The 16574-nt window shown below is 51.3% G+C and overlaps 1 protein-coding gene across 3 annotated transcripts; it reads left to right on the plus strand.

The window, feature by feature from the left end:
* The first annotated feature begins 2572 nt into the window (after positions 1-2572).
* Positions 2573-14776, plus strand: Aars2 (alanyl-tRNA synthetase 2, mitochondrial). Of its 3 annotated transcripts, XM_005318619.5 has the most exons (22): positions 2573-2841; positions 3819-4010; positions 4741-4886; positions 5083-5250; positions 5906-6050; positions 7938-8083; positions 8254-8362; positions 8711-8749; positions 8848-8959; positions 9410-9543; positions 9977-10121; positions 10338-10510; positions 10629-10742; positions 10841-10981; positions 11612-11749; positions 11850-11959; positions 12109-12217; positions 12518-12640; positions 12860-12970; positions 13535-13618; positions 13728-13838; positions 14212-14776. In XM_005318619.5, exons 1-22 carry the CDS (start codon positions 2599-2601, stop codon positions 14374-14376), a joined length of 2958 nt encoding a protein of 985 aa, XP_005318676.2. In that variant the 5' UTR covers positions 2573-2598; the 3' UTR covers positions 14377-14776. The 3 variants fall into 3 exon arrangements, 2 of the variants coding, with proteins under 2 accessions (XP_005318676.2, XP_077876071.1); XR_013425134.1 differs by lacking the exon at positions 11850-11959 and having other exon boundaries at positions 14212-14241; XM_078019945.1 differs by lacking the exons at positions 11850-11959; positions 14212-14776 and having other exon boundaries at positions 13728-13909.
* The last annotated feature ends 1798 nt before the right edge of the window (positions 14777-16574 follow it).

The raw sequence follows: 16574 nt of genomic DNA on the forward strand, positions 1-16574 counted from the left end.
AGTATCCTCTGTCCATCAGTCCAGGACAGAATATACCACTGCACTCTGATTTCTGCTTTCAAAGCCAAAGGACAGTTTCTACTCCCAGAATGAATGTATCGCTTCTTTAAACAAGGTGAAAGGGGGGGGGGCTCAAAATATGAGTGCTTGCACCTGGCAGGATAAGTAGGTCAAATGGCAACATAAGAGAAATCTCAAGACTGAGGGAAGACACAGCACACTGTCTTTAACAAGAATAGAGGCAGCACCCAACATGGTGCTCACAAAATGCAGCTGAAGAGCCCCCAGAAAACAGACCTCATTTTAAACTGCAAAAATGAAATTCCTGCAAACGCTAAGACAGTGGCTCTGTACTCCCGAGAAATGTTCCCACATTGCTAACTTCCCTGTCTGATGAGTTCTCTCCCCCTCCATCTGTCTTGGGAAGCTGCAGACCTTGAGTTTTACTTCCTCATCAGATGATGGTGGCAAGTCAGAATAGACACATTCCAGTGCTAACAGAATCACTTTGTTTCACCAAGAAATCCTAAACAGAAGTGATTCACCAAAGAACACCACATTTATAGAAAAGAAAATGATCATATTTTTTTAAAGGCCAGGACAAAATTAAAAGAAACAATTAAACAGAAAGCAATTTTAAAATAATTTTTATTTTATTCTTTTTAAATATTTATTTTTTAGTTGCAGTTGGACATAATTTGTTTTATTTATTTACTTTTATGAGGTGCTGAGGATTGAACCCAGGGCCTCAAACATACTAGGCGAGCACTCTACCACTGAGCCATAACCTCAGCCCCTAAAAATAATTTTTTAAATACATGATACATATTATAACATAGATGAACCTTAAAAACATCATGCTAAGTGAAAAAAATTAGTTACAAAAGAGCTCGTATATGATTCCACTTATATAAAATGTCCAGAATTTGAAAATCCATATATATATGTGGGGGGAGATTGGTGGTTAATGGCCAAAGAATGCCAGCTTTGTTTTGGAAGTAATGAAAATGTTCTAAAAGTGATTTGCAGTAATGTTGCACAATTCTGTGAACATACTAAAAGTTATTTGTGTACTTAAAATGGGTGAATTGTATGGTGTGTATATTTCAATAAAGCTGCTTTTTTTTTTTTTTTTAATTCATGGTACCACACAAGATACAGGCAAGTCTAAAACATGGAGTTCCTACTATAACACAAAGACTCTCTGAGCACGATCTGGAAAAAAGTAGAGGCCCTGCTATATTTATCCGGGGAAACACTCCCATCTCAGTTTGGGAAAGAATTTCACAGTTTTTTCAAGGTCATCAATCTCACAGAAATCCCCAGCTGGTTTTAGGTTCCTGTTCCAGACACACTGGAAAAACCAAAACAGGCAAAGCACTTAACAAAACAGCACCTTTAACCTACGTGGGCTACATGAGAAACAGAATCATGGTCTAGACATGATGGGCTCTGTCAGAAAACAAAGTTGAGGATTCTCTATTGCTATAGAAACTCAAGTCCAAAATAGACTACACAGGAAATGGTTTCAAAAGGCCCCCAAAAAACAACTCACAAAGAATGGTGGCCAAAAGAACCCCTTCCTCTATAGCCAAGGCCTTCTTTGTCAGCTCTGCTAACCTTAATGGGCCTTAACCTTGACCCAGTCTCTGTTTAATTTCCCAAACCTACAGCAGAGGTCATCATGAGAAGCCTTGTGAGGAGTCCGCCTGCACCCACAAGGATCTGTGTTGGCCTTACAGTCACAGCTGTTACAATGGAGAGAAAGACACAAGGGGAGTTGGGAAAGATGCCTCTTGCCCTGAAGCAAAATATACAAAACTCCAGGGCATCTGGGAGCCTTTGGAGATCAATCTCTGCAGCTTTCAGCCAACAGCTTTGTTCTGACCTGGTGACCTGGATTCTCTCTTATCCCCAGGCAAATTAAAAGACCAAACGTTATTAAGCAATTAATAATGAAGCAGATGCTGTTTGCCTTCTGTGTCTCTGACAGAAACCTGCTCCAAAAGGCCTACTTCAGTCTCTAAGGAGAAAATGACCATCTCCAATGCCAAGGGCAAAGGGAATTGGCAAGTGCCTAGAACTGTGCCTGGCACATAGTATTCAATGCCCCTTGAATGAATGCTGATATTCCCTTGGCATTCTGTACCTTCTTCCCTCGGCCTGGAAAAATACACAGCACACACACGCAAAACTGAATCTACACCTCTTCATTGTAACCCCATTTATAACCTTGCAAAATCTAAAAGCATAATATATATATTTTATATATATATATATAATATGCTAGAATATAGATTTCAGAAGGCTGGACATTTTATTAATTTTGTTACTAAAATACCTAAGCGCCTAAATCAATGAATAACTCATAGGAGGCGCGTTCTTGATAAATATTTGTTTTATGCTAAGTGAATCGAGGGCCCACTGTATGCCAGGCGCTGTGCTATTCCAACTTCTGCAGCGTCCCCTTCCTTCCCAACCACTTCCACCTCGGCAGAGGCTGCCCTGAGTCCTCCTGTCGCCAGAGGCCGCTGCAGGAAAAGCACGATTCCTTTCACGTCACTCTTTGATCCCTTGAGGCCGCTGCCCAGAGCTACGATGGCGGCGCCGGTGGCAGCTGTAGCCCGGCGGCTGCGGCGGCCCATTCGAAGGTCGCCCGCATGGCAAGGCCCCAGCCGTCGGCCAGCCTCCACCAAGCCGCCTCCAGCCCAGAGCTCCGCCGTGAGGGACGCCTTCCTGAGCTTCTTCCGGGATCGCCACGGCCACCGCCTAGTACCCTCTGCCTCGGTGCGGCCCCGCGGCGACCCGAGTCTGCTGTTCGTCAACGCGGGCATGAACCAGGTGGGGGCGGGGCCGTACTCATCAGGGGCGGAGTTCGTGAGTTTGCCCGGAAAAAGGCGCCGCGAGATTGGGCAAAAGAAGTGAGGGGTGGGGCTCACGGCTTTGGGGAAAAGGGGCGGGGCGAAGTTGGATGACGCGTTGGGGCGGAGCTTACACCTAGATAGAGATTGGGGAGGGCTTGACTGGTCAGGGGCGGGGTTTTTAGTCTCAGAATGGCAGGTGTGGAATCCAGCGGAGTTATGAATAAAGATAACTTGACCGTTAATGTTTATTGAGCACCAGCTGTGTTCTCGGTAATGTTTTCTATTGTTTGATTTTGAGCAACACTTACTCTTTCTAGACTTCGTTGTTCTCATCTATAACTTGAGGATCGGGTTGGAAGTTTACTTTAAAAGCCGACTAAATGCTGATAGTTTGGACAGTGCCCAGAACCAGTTTTGTTTTGTTTCTTGTTTGTTTTGGTATTGAGGATGGAACCCAGGGATGCTTAACCCCTGAGCCACATCTCCAACCCCCCCCCCTTTTTTTTTTAATTTTGAGACAGGGTGTCCTTAAGTTGCTTAGGGCCTTATTAAATTTCCCAGGCTGGACTTGAACCTGTGATCCTCCTGCCTCCAGCTTCCAAGTTGCTGGGATTACAGGCATGTGCCACCGCACCTGGCCTGTGATCAGTTTTGTTCCCTTAAGTTACTGAGTGTGTTTGAAGACGCTGAGATAAAGGCATCACCTTTCAGTGCACTGTCTCCAGCCACGGTACATTTATCGTTCTTGATTATTTTACTAGTAGAGGGTCCCTAGCTGTGCTTCACACACACCAGAGATGGCTGCCACAGGCTCCCAGGTTGTCTTCCTAGGCCAAGACCACACTGTGCTCTCAAGGTCACAATTGGCCTTCAGTCTGAACAGCTTTTGCTATGTCCACTCCCCACTTTTCCCTTCTAAGCAGTTATCTGCCTTCTCCCTTCACATGCTTCTAGTTCAAGCCCATCTTCCTGGGCACTGTGGATCCTCGAAGTGAGATGGCAGGCTACCGGCGTGTGGCCAACAGCCAGAAATGTGTGCGAGCTGGAGGTCGCCATAATGATCTGGCAGATGTGGGCCGAGACCTTTCCCATCACACCTTCTTTGAGATGCTTGGCAATTGGGCCTTCAGGGGTGAATATTTTAAGGTGAGTCTCTAGGAAGTTCTGGAGTTAAGAAAGGATCAGAATAGGAAAGGCAGCAGAATACAACATATTGAGTATGTCAATATGTAAATCAATGGAAGTGTAACTGATGTGATTCTGCAAGCTGTATACGGGGTAAAATGGGAGTTCATAACCCACTTGAATCAAAATGTGAAATATGATATATCAAGAACTATGTAATGTTTTGAACAACCAACAATAAAAAAAAAAAAAAAAGAAAAGAATCAGAGTTAAGAAAAGATCAGACCTGATCCAGAAAGAGGCCAAGGTGAACTCTACCTTCCCTCCCTGTCTTCTTAGGCAGGGCCTCATACTAGATGTAGAGGCAAAGTGCTGGATAAACAGGTATAATGGGACTACACCTCATTTCCCTAATTGGATTGTTTCCATGCCCTCCAGGGACTGTACCTCTCATCTAGTGGATGTGTTTACATTATCGTATGAATAAATGGCCAGACAGCAGTGCTAAGGTGCTAACTGGAATTAAAAGTCACCACAGACTAGGGTGGGTAGAGGATTTCATGAAAAAGTGGGATTCATTCTAGAACTTGAAAGAAGGCAGGCAGATGAACAGGGAAACTCTCTGGACAGGAAAAAAAAATAAACTTCAGAGTCAGAAATGGTCTTGATTTATTCCAGAAACAAGATAGGCAACGGAAATGGTTTTGTCTTCACCTAAGATCTGAATCCCCCCCGCCCTCTTCTGCTGCAGGAAGAGGCTTGCAGCATGGCCTGGGAACTTCTGACTCAAGTCTATGGGATTCCTGAAGATAGGCTTTGGGTCTCCTACTTTGGTGGAGATCCCAAAACAGGACTGGACCCAGACCTGGAGAGCAGGGACATCTGGCTCAGCTTAGGGTAAGTCAGTCCCCTCTTTATATTCATTCATGGAGGGAAATTAAACTGGAAAACAGACTGCCAGCATAGGTCCTTAGTCTCAGGGTCAGCCCTGTTCCTCTTCTTGCTGAGTTGGGACTTGGAGGAGGGAATCTCATGACAAAAGTGTCTCAGCTTCTGAATCTATCTCCCACCACTTACTTGGCTTTCTCCCCAGGGTGCCTGCCAACCGTGTACTTTCCTTTGGACCACAGGAGAACTTCTGGGAGATGGGGGACACTGGCCCTTGTGGGCCCTGTACTGAGATCCACTATGACCTGGCTGGTGGGGTGGGAGCCCCTCAGCTGGTGGAACTTTGGAATTTGGTATTCATGCAGCACAACAGGTAATGGGATGCTGAAGCAGGAGAATTCTCGGCTAGAGGTTAAAAAGGTGGCAGTCAGGGGCTGGGATTGTGGCTCAGTGGTAGAGTGCTTGCCTAGCATGTGTGAGGCACTGGGTTTGATTCTCATCGACACATATAAATAAATGAATAAAATAAAGGCTCATCAACATCTAAAAAAAATATTTTTAAATAAAGGTAGTAGTCTGAAGACTCATCCACTTTTTATAAAAACACACACTTAAAAGGCACTTAGTATGTATCAGACATATTTTTAAATACTTTTCAGATAATGAATGATTCAATCCTAGTCTTTGTCCATGCCAATTTAAACTAGTCTCTGGTCTGTTTGGATACAATGGAGTTGAACTTAATGCTCTTCAAGATTTTCTTCTAGCCTTGACATGTATTTCTAAAGGCAAAAAATTCTTTCCTACTGGGGGATGTCTGGGTCCAGGCAACGGTGAGGGTAGAGTTAGTACCGTATAAGAAAGGACAGGACTCAAGGCCACTGTCATGTCCACTGGGTGGGGGTGGGGGGCAGAAGTATCCTGTTCCTCCCAGTGTTAACTTCCTTGGACTTCTCCTTACTCCACCTGGGCATCTGCCTCGAACCTGTATCCTGATTAACCTCATCTTGTACATCTTCCCTGGTCAGAGAGGCCGATGGAAGCCTACAGCCCCTGCCCCATCGGCACGTGGACACAGGAATGGGCCTGGAAAGGCTGGTGGCGGTGTTGCAAGGCAGGTGCTCCACCTATGACACTGACCTCTTCTCCCCACTTCTTCATGCCATTCACCAGGTGAGCCTACCTCTGCCCTTCCAGAAGCTCTCTGACCTGCTTGTCACTAGCGCTCAGCCCCACTGGCTTGTCATCTTTGTTGAGAATTCAGAGTATTTCCAACACCAACACGTGGGGACAATAACCAGCCAAGAATCCCAGGGTTTCAAACATGAGGCTGAGATTCACTGTTCCTTGATGTTGCTTCTAACTCCTTCCTTCCTTCAAACACTGAGTTGAGGCCTACTTTGTGTTGAGTCCTTTGTGCTTGGTACAGAGGATACAGCCATAAACAGAGAGATCGCAGAGATTACCCGCTAGTATGAAAGACAATAAATAAATATATGAACAAATAAGATTATAGGTTACAAATTGTAAACAAGTGATAAACATGGCTGATAGTAATCAAGGGGGATACCAAGGAATACTAGATGAGGTATGTGGAAAAAGCTCACTAGAGATGACCTTTGAACTGAAACCTAAAAGAGGAGTCAGCAACAGGAAGTTTATTATTTCAGGCTGAGGGTACAGCTGGTACCAAATCCTTGAGGCAGGAAAAGGCTTGACATGTACCAGGGACCAAAGACGGGCAGCCTGCTAAAGTAGAGTCACAGGAGATGTAACTGGCCACGTGTCAGTTAGATTTTTGCTATATAATAAAATACCCAAATGTTCCTTGACTTATAACTGCCATTGAGCTCATGAGTCTGAGGCAGGCTGTTTGTTGGTTAGCTGGGTCATTCTTTTGGTCTTGTGTGAGGTCACCATACATCTGTGCTCAACTATGAGGCAGCTCTGTTTCGGGGTTTGGCTGACTTCCAGTTGGGGTGAATGGGCTGTATGTCCATCATCATCCAGCTGGCTAGCTCAGGCTTGTTCACATCACAGTTCCGCAAGGTTCCGGGAAGGAAAGCAGAAGTGTAGGCTTGGGATGGTGTCCTTTTCACTATATTCCATTGACCAGAGCAAGTCACAAGGCCAGCTTCAGACGCAATGGAGAAATCGATTCTGTCCTTCCATGGGAAGTAGCTGTAGTTTCATCACAAAGTGCTGTGTGCTCGGGAAAGGACTGTTTTAGCAAACAACCCATCGCAGAGAAGAAAGCAGGAGTCAAATCTTGTGAGGCCTTGAAGTCCAAAGTGAGGCTTTTATTCCACCTGTGGTGAAAAGGACTGGGGTGTGGAGTTACAGGTCCCAGATACGCACGCTTCTGAAGGGCCACTCTTGTTGCTGTGTGGATCACGGGCTAAAGGGTGATAAGAGTAATGGCCAAGAAACAGTTAGGAGGCCATTAGCAGGCCAGTCAAGACACCATGGGGCACAACGAAGGTGGCAGCAGCGGAAATAGAAAAAGCAGATTGATTGGGGAGTTCTCATGGAGGTAGAAGAAAAGGACCCGCTGAGGGATCAGATAGGGAGGGGCAGGGTTAATGACTTGCCAGTAGTGAGTGACAGGGCTGTTTACTGTTTTGAGGAAGCCTGGGGAAGGGGTGGAATCCAGCGAGCACTCCCATGTGTAGATTGTAAGGCCTGCTTCAGAGGTCAGATCTGCACCTGATGAGTTCTGTGGCCTGTGTCCCTTAGCTCCTCTGAGCCTCAGTTTCCTCTTTTTAAAGGTAATAATACCTCTTGAACAGGGCTATTTGTAGGATGATGTCATTTTTCAATGAGGCACCCAGTTCTGAGAGTAGAAATTCAGTAAGTGATCACAGCCATGATCACTGTTAATGCTGATGTAAGCCCCATGTAGGCAGGACTAGCTCTCATTCACCTGGGTAGCTTCTCCAGAAGCCCACTCTGGAAGTGGGTGACTGTAGGGCTGAGGGCTGATGCTGTGGAATCAATGAAGAACATCTACCTGGGCAGATCAGGCAGGGCCAACAGCATGTTTCCTCTCCTGTTTTCCAGAGCTGTGGGGCACCCCCTTACTCAGGCCGGGTAGGAGCAGCAGACGAGGGACGCATAGACACAGCATATCGCGTGGTGGCTGACCACATCCGCACACTCAGTGTCTGCATTGCTGATGGCGTCTCCCCAGGAATGTCAGGTGCCCCGTGAGTCTGGAAGGGCTCCACAGAGTGGCAGGAGCTATTGGGGGCTACAGGGCAAGGAGGGAAGGACATGGAACAGTGGGTCAGGTGGAGAGCACAAGACAAATGGGGGACAGGGCTTACTGTGATCAGGGGCTGCTGGGGGCTCATATCTGGGCTCTGAACCCCGCTAGGTTGGTTCTTCGTCAGATTCTTCGGCGAGCTGTGCGCTTCTCCACGGAGGTCTTACGGGCACCACCTGGCTTCCTGGGCAGCTTGGTGCCAGTGGTGGTGGAGACACTGGTAAGGCCTCCCTAGGCCCTGAAAGACCCTACGACTGAGCCCAGCTAGTACCCCTGAGCCTGGGTCCCCAGGGTTCCTCATCCTAAGTGTCCAGCCCAGCATCCTCTCTGCCAGAGTTGCTTACAAGAGGCAAGGAGGCTGCCTGAGGGTCCTGGCCCAGGCCACTGAGCCTTTGACCTTAGGGTTCCCTTCTGCCTCTATTCCCAACCCACAGGACAACCAGTGGCCTATATATGTCCCTTCCCCTGTCCCTCAGAGGGCTTGAGCCTCCAGGGCAGTTGTCCTCAGGGAGGCCTAAGGTGGGCTGGCTGCCCATCAGGCCTCCTCAGCCCTCTTTACCTTTCCTAGGGGAACGCTTATCCTGAACTGCAGAAGAACGCGGCACAGGTACTAGATTCGGGTGGAGAGGGAGGGACGATGGGAGATTGTGGAGAGAGATCCCCCTCCAAGGAGACCCAGCTCCACTCCTGCCCTGCCCTGTTCAGATAGCCAACCTAGTGTCAGAGGATGAGGCCGCTTTCCTGGCCTCCCTGCAGCGGGGCCGGCAGATCATTGACCAAGCTCTGAGGCGCCTGGGACCTTCTGATTTGTTCCCTGGTGAGTAAGGTACCTAGCTGGAGTGTGAGGAGTTCCCAGACACTCCAAGGTAGGGAGGGGAAGGAGCTCTGGGCCAGTCCTGTGGCTCCTGTCCACATCCTGCCTCCCTGTGCCTCCTCTCCTGTCCCCACAGCAGTCAACTCACTCCACGTCTCCCTACCCTGCATTACCCAGCCAGCCCTGCCTCATGTCCCTCTGATCCAAGGGGGCCTGCATGCTTAGGCGGAGCCTCCCCACTCCTCTAAATACCCCAGCTCCAGCCTTGGAAATGAAGCTTGAAGGTGACCCCTCATTGAGGAGTCCCTTGTACAGGGAGGGGGCACTTGTGCTTGGCACATGGTTGTCTCTATGTGCTTAGAAAAGCCCTGGCCCCTTACTTCTCCCTTATGTCTCTCCCCTTCCTTTGCTGTACCTCTGTCCTCCTCAACACTCTGTCCTCCTTCCTTAAAGCCGAAGTGGCCTGGTCCTTATCACTCTCTGGGGACCTGGGGCTCCCCCTGGACCTGGTGGAGCTGATGCTGCAGGAGAAGGGAGTGAAGCTGGACTTTGCAGGGCTGGAACGACTGGCCCAGGAGGAGGCCCAGGTACAGCTGGGGCACCCCCGTTCTGGTTCTCTTGGGACATGTCAGCCTCTTCCCCAGCCCTGAGTTCCTGGGGCAAGATCTATAGCTATTGAGAAGAATCCAGAGGCTGAGATAGTCTGTCCCCTCATCCATGGGAATGATGGAACAGAAAGCTCAGCCCCTGCTCAGAGCCTATGGAGAAGAACTCTAGCTGGCAGTAAGCTGAACGGAGAAGAAGAGGAGAGGCCAGAACAGCATCCTAGAGAGGGGGCTCCAGGGGTGGTGTGTAGGAAGGCCCGGCCCAAGGAGCCTGCGTGAGGGAGGGTCCACCAGCCAACCAAGCCCTGAGGTCTTATTCCATACCCCTCTGCAGAGTCCGTGGGGACAGGGCTTTCCAAGGCACAAGTCCCATGGCATTCTCTGTACTTGTTTCTTTCATGCATGGGTCCTACAGCACCGGGCTCAGCGCACTGAGCCAGAGCAAGAGCAAGGACTGTACCTCAATATCCATGCACTGGGGGAGCTGCAACGCCAAGGGGTGCCCCCAACCGACGACAGCCCCAAGTATAGCTACTCCCTGCAACCTGATGGGGGTTATGGTGAGAGCCTGGACCCAAGCCGGTGGCCACAAGCTTGCCTGACCATGATTGGGGAGGACATCAAAGATGATGGCTCCCAGCCCTTATGCATTCCCCAGGCTAGACACCAGGGGTCGCTGCGGCCCCAGCCTGGTGCCTGCTGGCCTCAAGTCACAGACCCACATTCCACATCCCCAGCCACGGCCTACCACAGATAACCCTTCTGCACCCTGGCAGAGTTTGGAACCTGTGAGGCCCAGGTATTGCGGCTGTATGCAGAGGACGGGACAGCTGTGGCTTCTGTGGGGGCAGGCCAGCGTTGTGGCTTCCTCCTGGACAGGACCAACTTCTATGCTGAACAGGGGGGTCAGGCTTCTGACCGAGGCTACCTGGTGCGGGCGGGACAGCAGGTGAGTGTTCCCCACCCTAGGCTAACTTCTGTGGAGGCAGACCTAAGCCTGGATGGGGGCCAAAGGGAGGGAGAAGACACAAGCAACGCTCCCGCATCTTGGCCCTGCTCTCCCTCAGGATGTGCTGTTCCCTGTGGCCCGGGCCCAAGTCTTCGGGGGCTTTGTCCTGCATGAGGCAGTGGCCCCTGAATGCCTGCAAGTGGGGGACCAGGTGCAGCTTCATGTGGATAAGGTAAGGACCCCAGCCCAGTTATGCTCAATATCTGTGACCCCTTCAACCTCCCCAGGCCCCATCCTCACTCAGGAGCCTGAATGACAAAAGCGTTACAGGCCTGGCGTCTGGGCTGCATGGAGAAGCACACGGCCACCCACCTCCTGAGCTGGGCTCTGCGGCAAACCTTGGGCCCCCACACAGAGCAGCGGGGCTCCCATCTCAATCCAGAACGACTGCGCTTTGATGTGGCCACCCAGGTGAGCCAGGCACAGGAAGACAGGCTTTATATAAAGCAAGTGGTTTAGAGAAAGACAGTCCAGTGTGCCGGGATTGACCAGACTAGACAGTGGGCCTCTCCCAGCTCTGATGTTGGGTTCTGCAGGCTGCAGCTAGGGACACTCCCTTCACCTCCAGCCACCCACCTACCTTATTCCCACTGTCACCCTAGCTATTCTTCTTTACATTGGGCTGCCTTTTCCCTTCTCTGTTCCCCTTCTCCCTCTCTACCCATCAGCTCTAATCCTTCCACCAAAATGCACTCATTGACGACTCCCAGTCCTACCTGCTGACCCCTTGCTCCTGTAGTGCCCTCAGCTATATTTCTCTCCCATTGGGCCTCTTGTAAGTTTTCTAAGGACAGAAGTTGCTATTTTCATCAACTTCTGATGCCCAGTGAAAGGGCTGCAGCTTCCAGTAGGCCCAACTCCCAGGTGGCCTTCTAAGGAAGATAATTATTCCTCTACCAACGTTTATGGAGAACCTATTATGTGCCAGCCACTGTTATAGAACCTGGGGATAGTTCAGTGAACATCAACTGCTCCTTAATGCATTAGTTACAAGGATAAGGCTAATGCCTGTTTCCATGTCCATTTCCCCCAACCCTCCAGGTCCCACTGACCCCAGAGCAGCTCCGGAGAATAGAAGATACTGTGCAGGAAGCCGTGGGGCAGGACGAGGCTGTATACATGGAGGAGGTACCTCTGGCACTCACTGCCCACATCCCTGGCCTGCGCTGTCTGGATGAGGTCAGTTGATGGAGATGGCCTGCTCCCTTCAGTCATATCCAGAAGGCTTCCTCCTTGTCCTTTACAGGCAATTATAGGCCTGTCCCCTCTTAACCCTCAGGTGTACCCAGACCCAGTGCGGGTGGTGTCCGTGGGGGTACCCGTGGCCCGTGCATTGGACCCCGCCTCCCAGGCTGCACTGCAGACCTCCGTGGAGCTCTGCTGTGGGACGTGAGTCTCTCTCTGCTGCCCTGACCCGGGGCCCTAGATCTTTACCTTTCTATGGTCTTTGGAGCCACCACACCTCCACTTGGGCCTCAGGCTTCTCCCTTCTCTCCAATAATCCCTTCTGACTTTGTCCTGCCTCCTCCTTCCCATAGGCACCTGCTACGCACAGGGGATGTGGGGGACCTGGTTATCATTGGAGAGCACCAGCTCACCAAAGGCACCACTCGTCTGCTGGCCGTCACCGGGGAGCAGGCCAAGCAGGTCAGTGCACCAGTAGGCCCAGGAGACTCCAGGTGTGGACAGGGAGGGCAGGGGACACACACAGCCAACACTGCTGGGCTCAGGGATGCCCCACAGTGGAACCAATGTTCATATTCGCACACTGGTGTGGCCAGGCCAGCTGTTGGCAACTGGCACCTGGTAAGATTATTTGGTGCTATTACCTTGATGAGCTCTTGGCTGTTAAATATTTCTAATTTGACCTTGACCAGCTGCAAGCCCCTGTCCTAGGGAGGTGACAGTAAGCCTGGAAGCTCTGACCATCTTGTCTCCTCTCTGCAGGCCCGAGAAGTGGGCCAGAGCCTCACCCAGGAGGTGGAAGCAGCCACAGAGCGGCTGAGTCGGGGCACCCAGGACCTGGGGGAGGCACAGCGGCTATCCAAGGACATGGGACGGCTCACGGAGGTAGGGACCATCCCCATAAGGGAGCTGTTTCCCACCTTCTCTTGGTCCTGTTCCCTTCCCGGGCTTCCCTGGACCCTTCCAGTCTCTACCCAGCACTCCAGTTGGTTTGGGCTCCAGGGGTTTGTCTGCAGGGAGGGTGAGGTGTCCGCCCCATCCCTGCTGCTCCCTGCCTCAGAGGCATGACCCGGGGAAAGGGTAAAATGACACACCCTGGCACAGGCTGTGGACACTGCCACGATGCCCCAATGGCAGCGGCGGGAGCTTCAGGCCACATTGAAGGTGCTCCAGCGTCGCGCCAACACAGCCATCCGCAAGCTGGAGATGGGCCAGGTAAGAGGGGGTGTGGCCACGCCCCTGTGAACCCCAAGAAGCTTTCCCCTAAAAAGGCTGGGGTGGTGGGAGGCAAGTCAAAGCCTATGCAGGGACAAAGGGGAAGGGGCTGGTGACCACTGCTTCCTTCACCTGCCAGCCAGGAGCCATCTCAAACTGTGTCCCCATTTTTCTCTCTGCTAAACTGTCTTTCCCCCAGCTTTTCCTCCAGGAAACCTAACTTGATTAACACCATTGAACCTGCATTGCCCTGTGACTGTCATTCCCCTCCTGGTCCATCTGTGCTCAGCCTTCCTCCTGTCACCTTCAGTGACTTATTTGTAGGGGCCTAGAGCTATGATGAAAGGGAAGAGGCAAGGCAGGCGGGAAGGACGTAGGTGGAGCACAAAAAATGAGGACATCCTTGGCAGAGCCCCTGCTGCCACCACCACTCAGAGCTGATGACCTTCACTGAGGGAGGGCACAGAAGCACATGGGGATCTGGACTGGGGCTTAATTCTGAGGTGGGATGATGGGAAATCTGGCTCTCAGCTTGACCCCTCTACTGTCCTTCTTGCCTCACAGGCTGCAAAGAAATCCGAGGAGCTGCTCAAGAGGCACACGAAGGGGCCTCTGATAGTGGACACAGTCCCTGCTGAGTCCCTATCAGTGAGTGCTGGCACTGGGGGCTGCCTCAGGGCCCGAGGAGGACACGGTCCTGGCTGGGAGGTATCTGAGAGTCTAGGAAGCTAGGCAATCCCCTGTGTCCTCTCACCAGGTGCTGGTGAAGGTGGTGCGGCAGCTGTGCGCACAGGCCCCCAGCACATCCGTGCTCCTTCTCAGCCCCCAGCCAGTGGGCAACGTGCTGTGTGCCTGTCAGGTGGCTCAGGTAAGGGAAGCGGGAGAGCACCCCACCCCTGGCAGCTCCTAGTCCAGCTCTCTGATTCTGTATCTTTTATTCCTCCCAGACAAGAAGGTCAGGGCTGAGTGGAGGTGCCTAGGGGACATCCCAGAATGGGCATAGGGCAGTTTCCTTTTCCCTAAAGATAGCCCTTTGCTGCCCCAGAAGACACTGTGGGACTCCCTAATCCCCACCCCTCCCAGGCTCACTTCCCTGCACCAAGTCACAGATGGTCATCAGCCTCTGCCCACAGCTATAGAGGGGCTGCTGGTCACCAGGATGCCACTCTTGCGGGTCCGCTGAGTGGAGGCTGGCAGCGAGGGCTGCTGTGTATCCCTTCCCCTTCTGATTCTGTCCTCAGGGTGCCACACCCACCTTCACGGCAGAGGGATGGGCGCTGGCCGTGTGCAGCCACATGGGGGGCAAGGCCTGGGGCTCTCGAGTGGTGGCCCAGGGCACTGGAAGCACCACAGACCTGGAAGCTGCCCTCAGGACAGCCCGAACCTATGCCCTTAACCAGCTCTGACCCAGGTCCACCCTGGCACCCATATGGACTAAAGGCATGCAGCTGGCACCCCGAAAGGGCCAGCAGAACCTCCAGTAAGCTGAAGCAGAGAGGATTCGAGGCTGGAGGCCAAGTGGCTGAGCGGAATTGGGCCACCTCTTCTGGGCCCTGCATGACACGAGGAGACGTGGGCCAGGGGAAGCAGAAGTGGGCCCAGAGACACACCATCCCCACCCAATGTGAAGACATGAGCTGTTGTGGCTGTGATTGCTTATTAAAAAGTACTTCACAGGCTGGGGATGTGGCTCAAGCAGTAGCGCGCTCGCCTGGCATGCGTGAGACCTGGGTTTGATCCTCAGCACCACATACAAAGATGTTATGTCCGCCAAAAACTAAAAAATAAATATTAAAATTCTCTCTCTCTCTCTCTCTCTCTCTCTCTCTCTTTAAAAAAAAAAAAAAAAAAAAGTACTTCACAAAGGATAGGAAGCTCTGGAAGTTTCTTCTACTTAAAACAATGTCCAGTGCTTGCCTCACATGCACAAGGCCCCTGGCTTCAATCCCTAGCACCATCAAAAATTTTTTTTCTTCCCAGCATGGCATTGGTGCCCCATCACCAGTCCGACCACTCACACAGAGCAGAAAGGCCACACAGGATCCCAGTCTGGACCATCCTCATCCTCAGAGTGCTCAGACAGGTCCTGAATGGTGGGCTTAGCTGGGTGCCAACTAAGGGCTTCCTGGCTATCGGAATCTAGAAGTGTCATATGTGAAAGTCATGACAGCAGAGCCAACCCTCTCAGTGACTTCTTGTTTTAGTTCAGGTCCTGCTGACTTGTTGAGAACACTGAGCAACGGGAGCTGCTCAATCATTGAGACCGTGGCAAGCACCAGACAGTTTCTGCTTGGAAGCAAGTTTCAGACTTGCTTTTAGTGGGAGAAATAGGCAAGAAAGAGAAACAAGAGCCAGGTACAGTGACACAGGCCTGTAATCCCAGCTTCTCAAAAGATTTAGGTAGGAGGAGGGCAAGTGTGAGGCCAGCCTGGGCAATTTAGTAAGACCCTATAACAAATTAAAAAGGGCTGAGGATGTAGCTCAGAATTAGAAAACCTGCCTGGCATGTGTGAGTCCCCGAGTTCAGTCTCCAGCACAGAAAAAAAAGAAGAGGGTGTTAGACAGTGATGAAACTAAAGTGAGACTGGGGGTTAGGAGGGTGGGGTGGCATTACTGCCTCACCTTCAGGTGGCATCCGAGCTGGGAGCCCGAGGTGAGAGTAAGAACCCCACAGAAGTCTGAGACAAGTGTTCCAGGCAGAGGGCAGCCAGTGCAGGCCCCTGCAGTGGGGTGAAGAGGCCAGTGCCACTGAGCAGGGAGCTGGGACAGTAGGTGAGAGGTCAGAGAGAGCATGGGGTCAGACCAACCACAGGCTTTTTAAAACCAGTTACACAGCACCTGCCCCAGCCAGAGCTGAAGCAAACAGCTGCCCAGAGCTGGAGGAGGTCAGGGGCTGGAGGGATGGCCTCCTCCCCACCCCAGTATGAGTTCACCCTGCTCCAAGCCAGGCACTAGAACTGCCTGTTCCCAAATCCTGTTGCAAGATGAAAAACAGAACCTCTGTGGACCCATCTTCAGTGCAGGGATCCCCTGGCTACCAGATTTTGGGGTTGTCTAGTTTAAAAAAAAAAAAAAAAGTGTTGGAATGCAGGGTGTCATTCCTGGCACAGTGTCTCATTCTGATTGAGTCATGATGATTTGTGGGTAAACCCATGCAGGGCTTGAAGGGGCTGATAGCCCTGGTGCCTGACTTTGGACTGCATAGCTGTACCTTAGGAGTGTCCCAGCTGCTCCTGTTCATTGATGCTCACCACAGGCCCAGCTCCTCCCTGGGCACCGCAGTGCATTGTGGTATTCCCATTCTATTGATAGTGGAGCATCTGAGATATTCATTTACCCAAGGTAACTAAGTGACAGTAATCCACAGAGTTGAAGTTAAAGCTGAATTTGGCCTTCATGAGACACCACCCCCACTAGGCTGCCTCTCCCCTCCAGAAATATGTTTTTCTTTTTGGTTTCTTTTGTTTGTTTGTTTTTTAAGTAGCCAGCCCCTTGGAGATCAGGGACACCAACCACATTGGTCATTCCAGGTCCGGAAGTGGGGGTGGCACTCAGCTTGGGGCTGGGAAGGCCTAGATGCTTCCTGCCGGGGGGGGGGGGGGGG

The sequence above is a fragment of the Ictidomys tridecemlineatus genome, chromosome 8 (genome assembly GCF_052094955.1).
Source record: "Ictidomys tridecemlineatus isolate mIctTri1 chromosome 8, mIctTri1.hap1, whole genome shotgun sequence".
Taxonomy (NCBI): Eukaryota; Metazoa; Chordata; class Mammalia; order Rodentia; family Sciuridae; genus Ictidomys; species Ictidomys tridecemlineatus.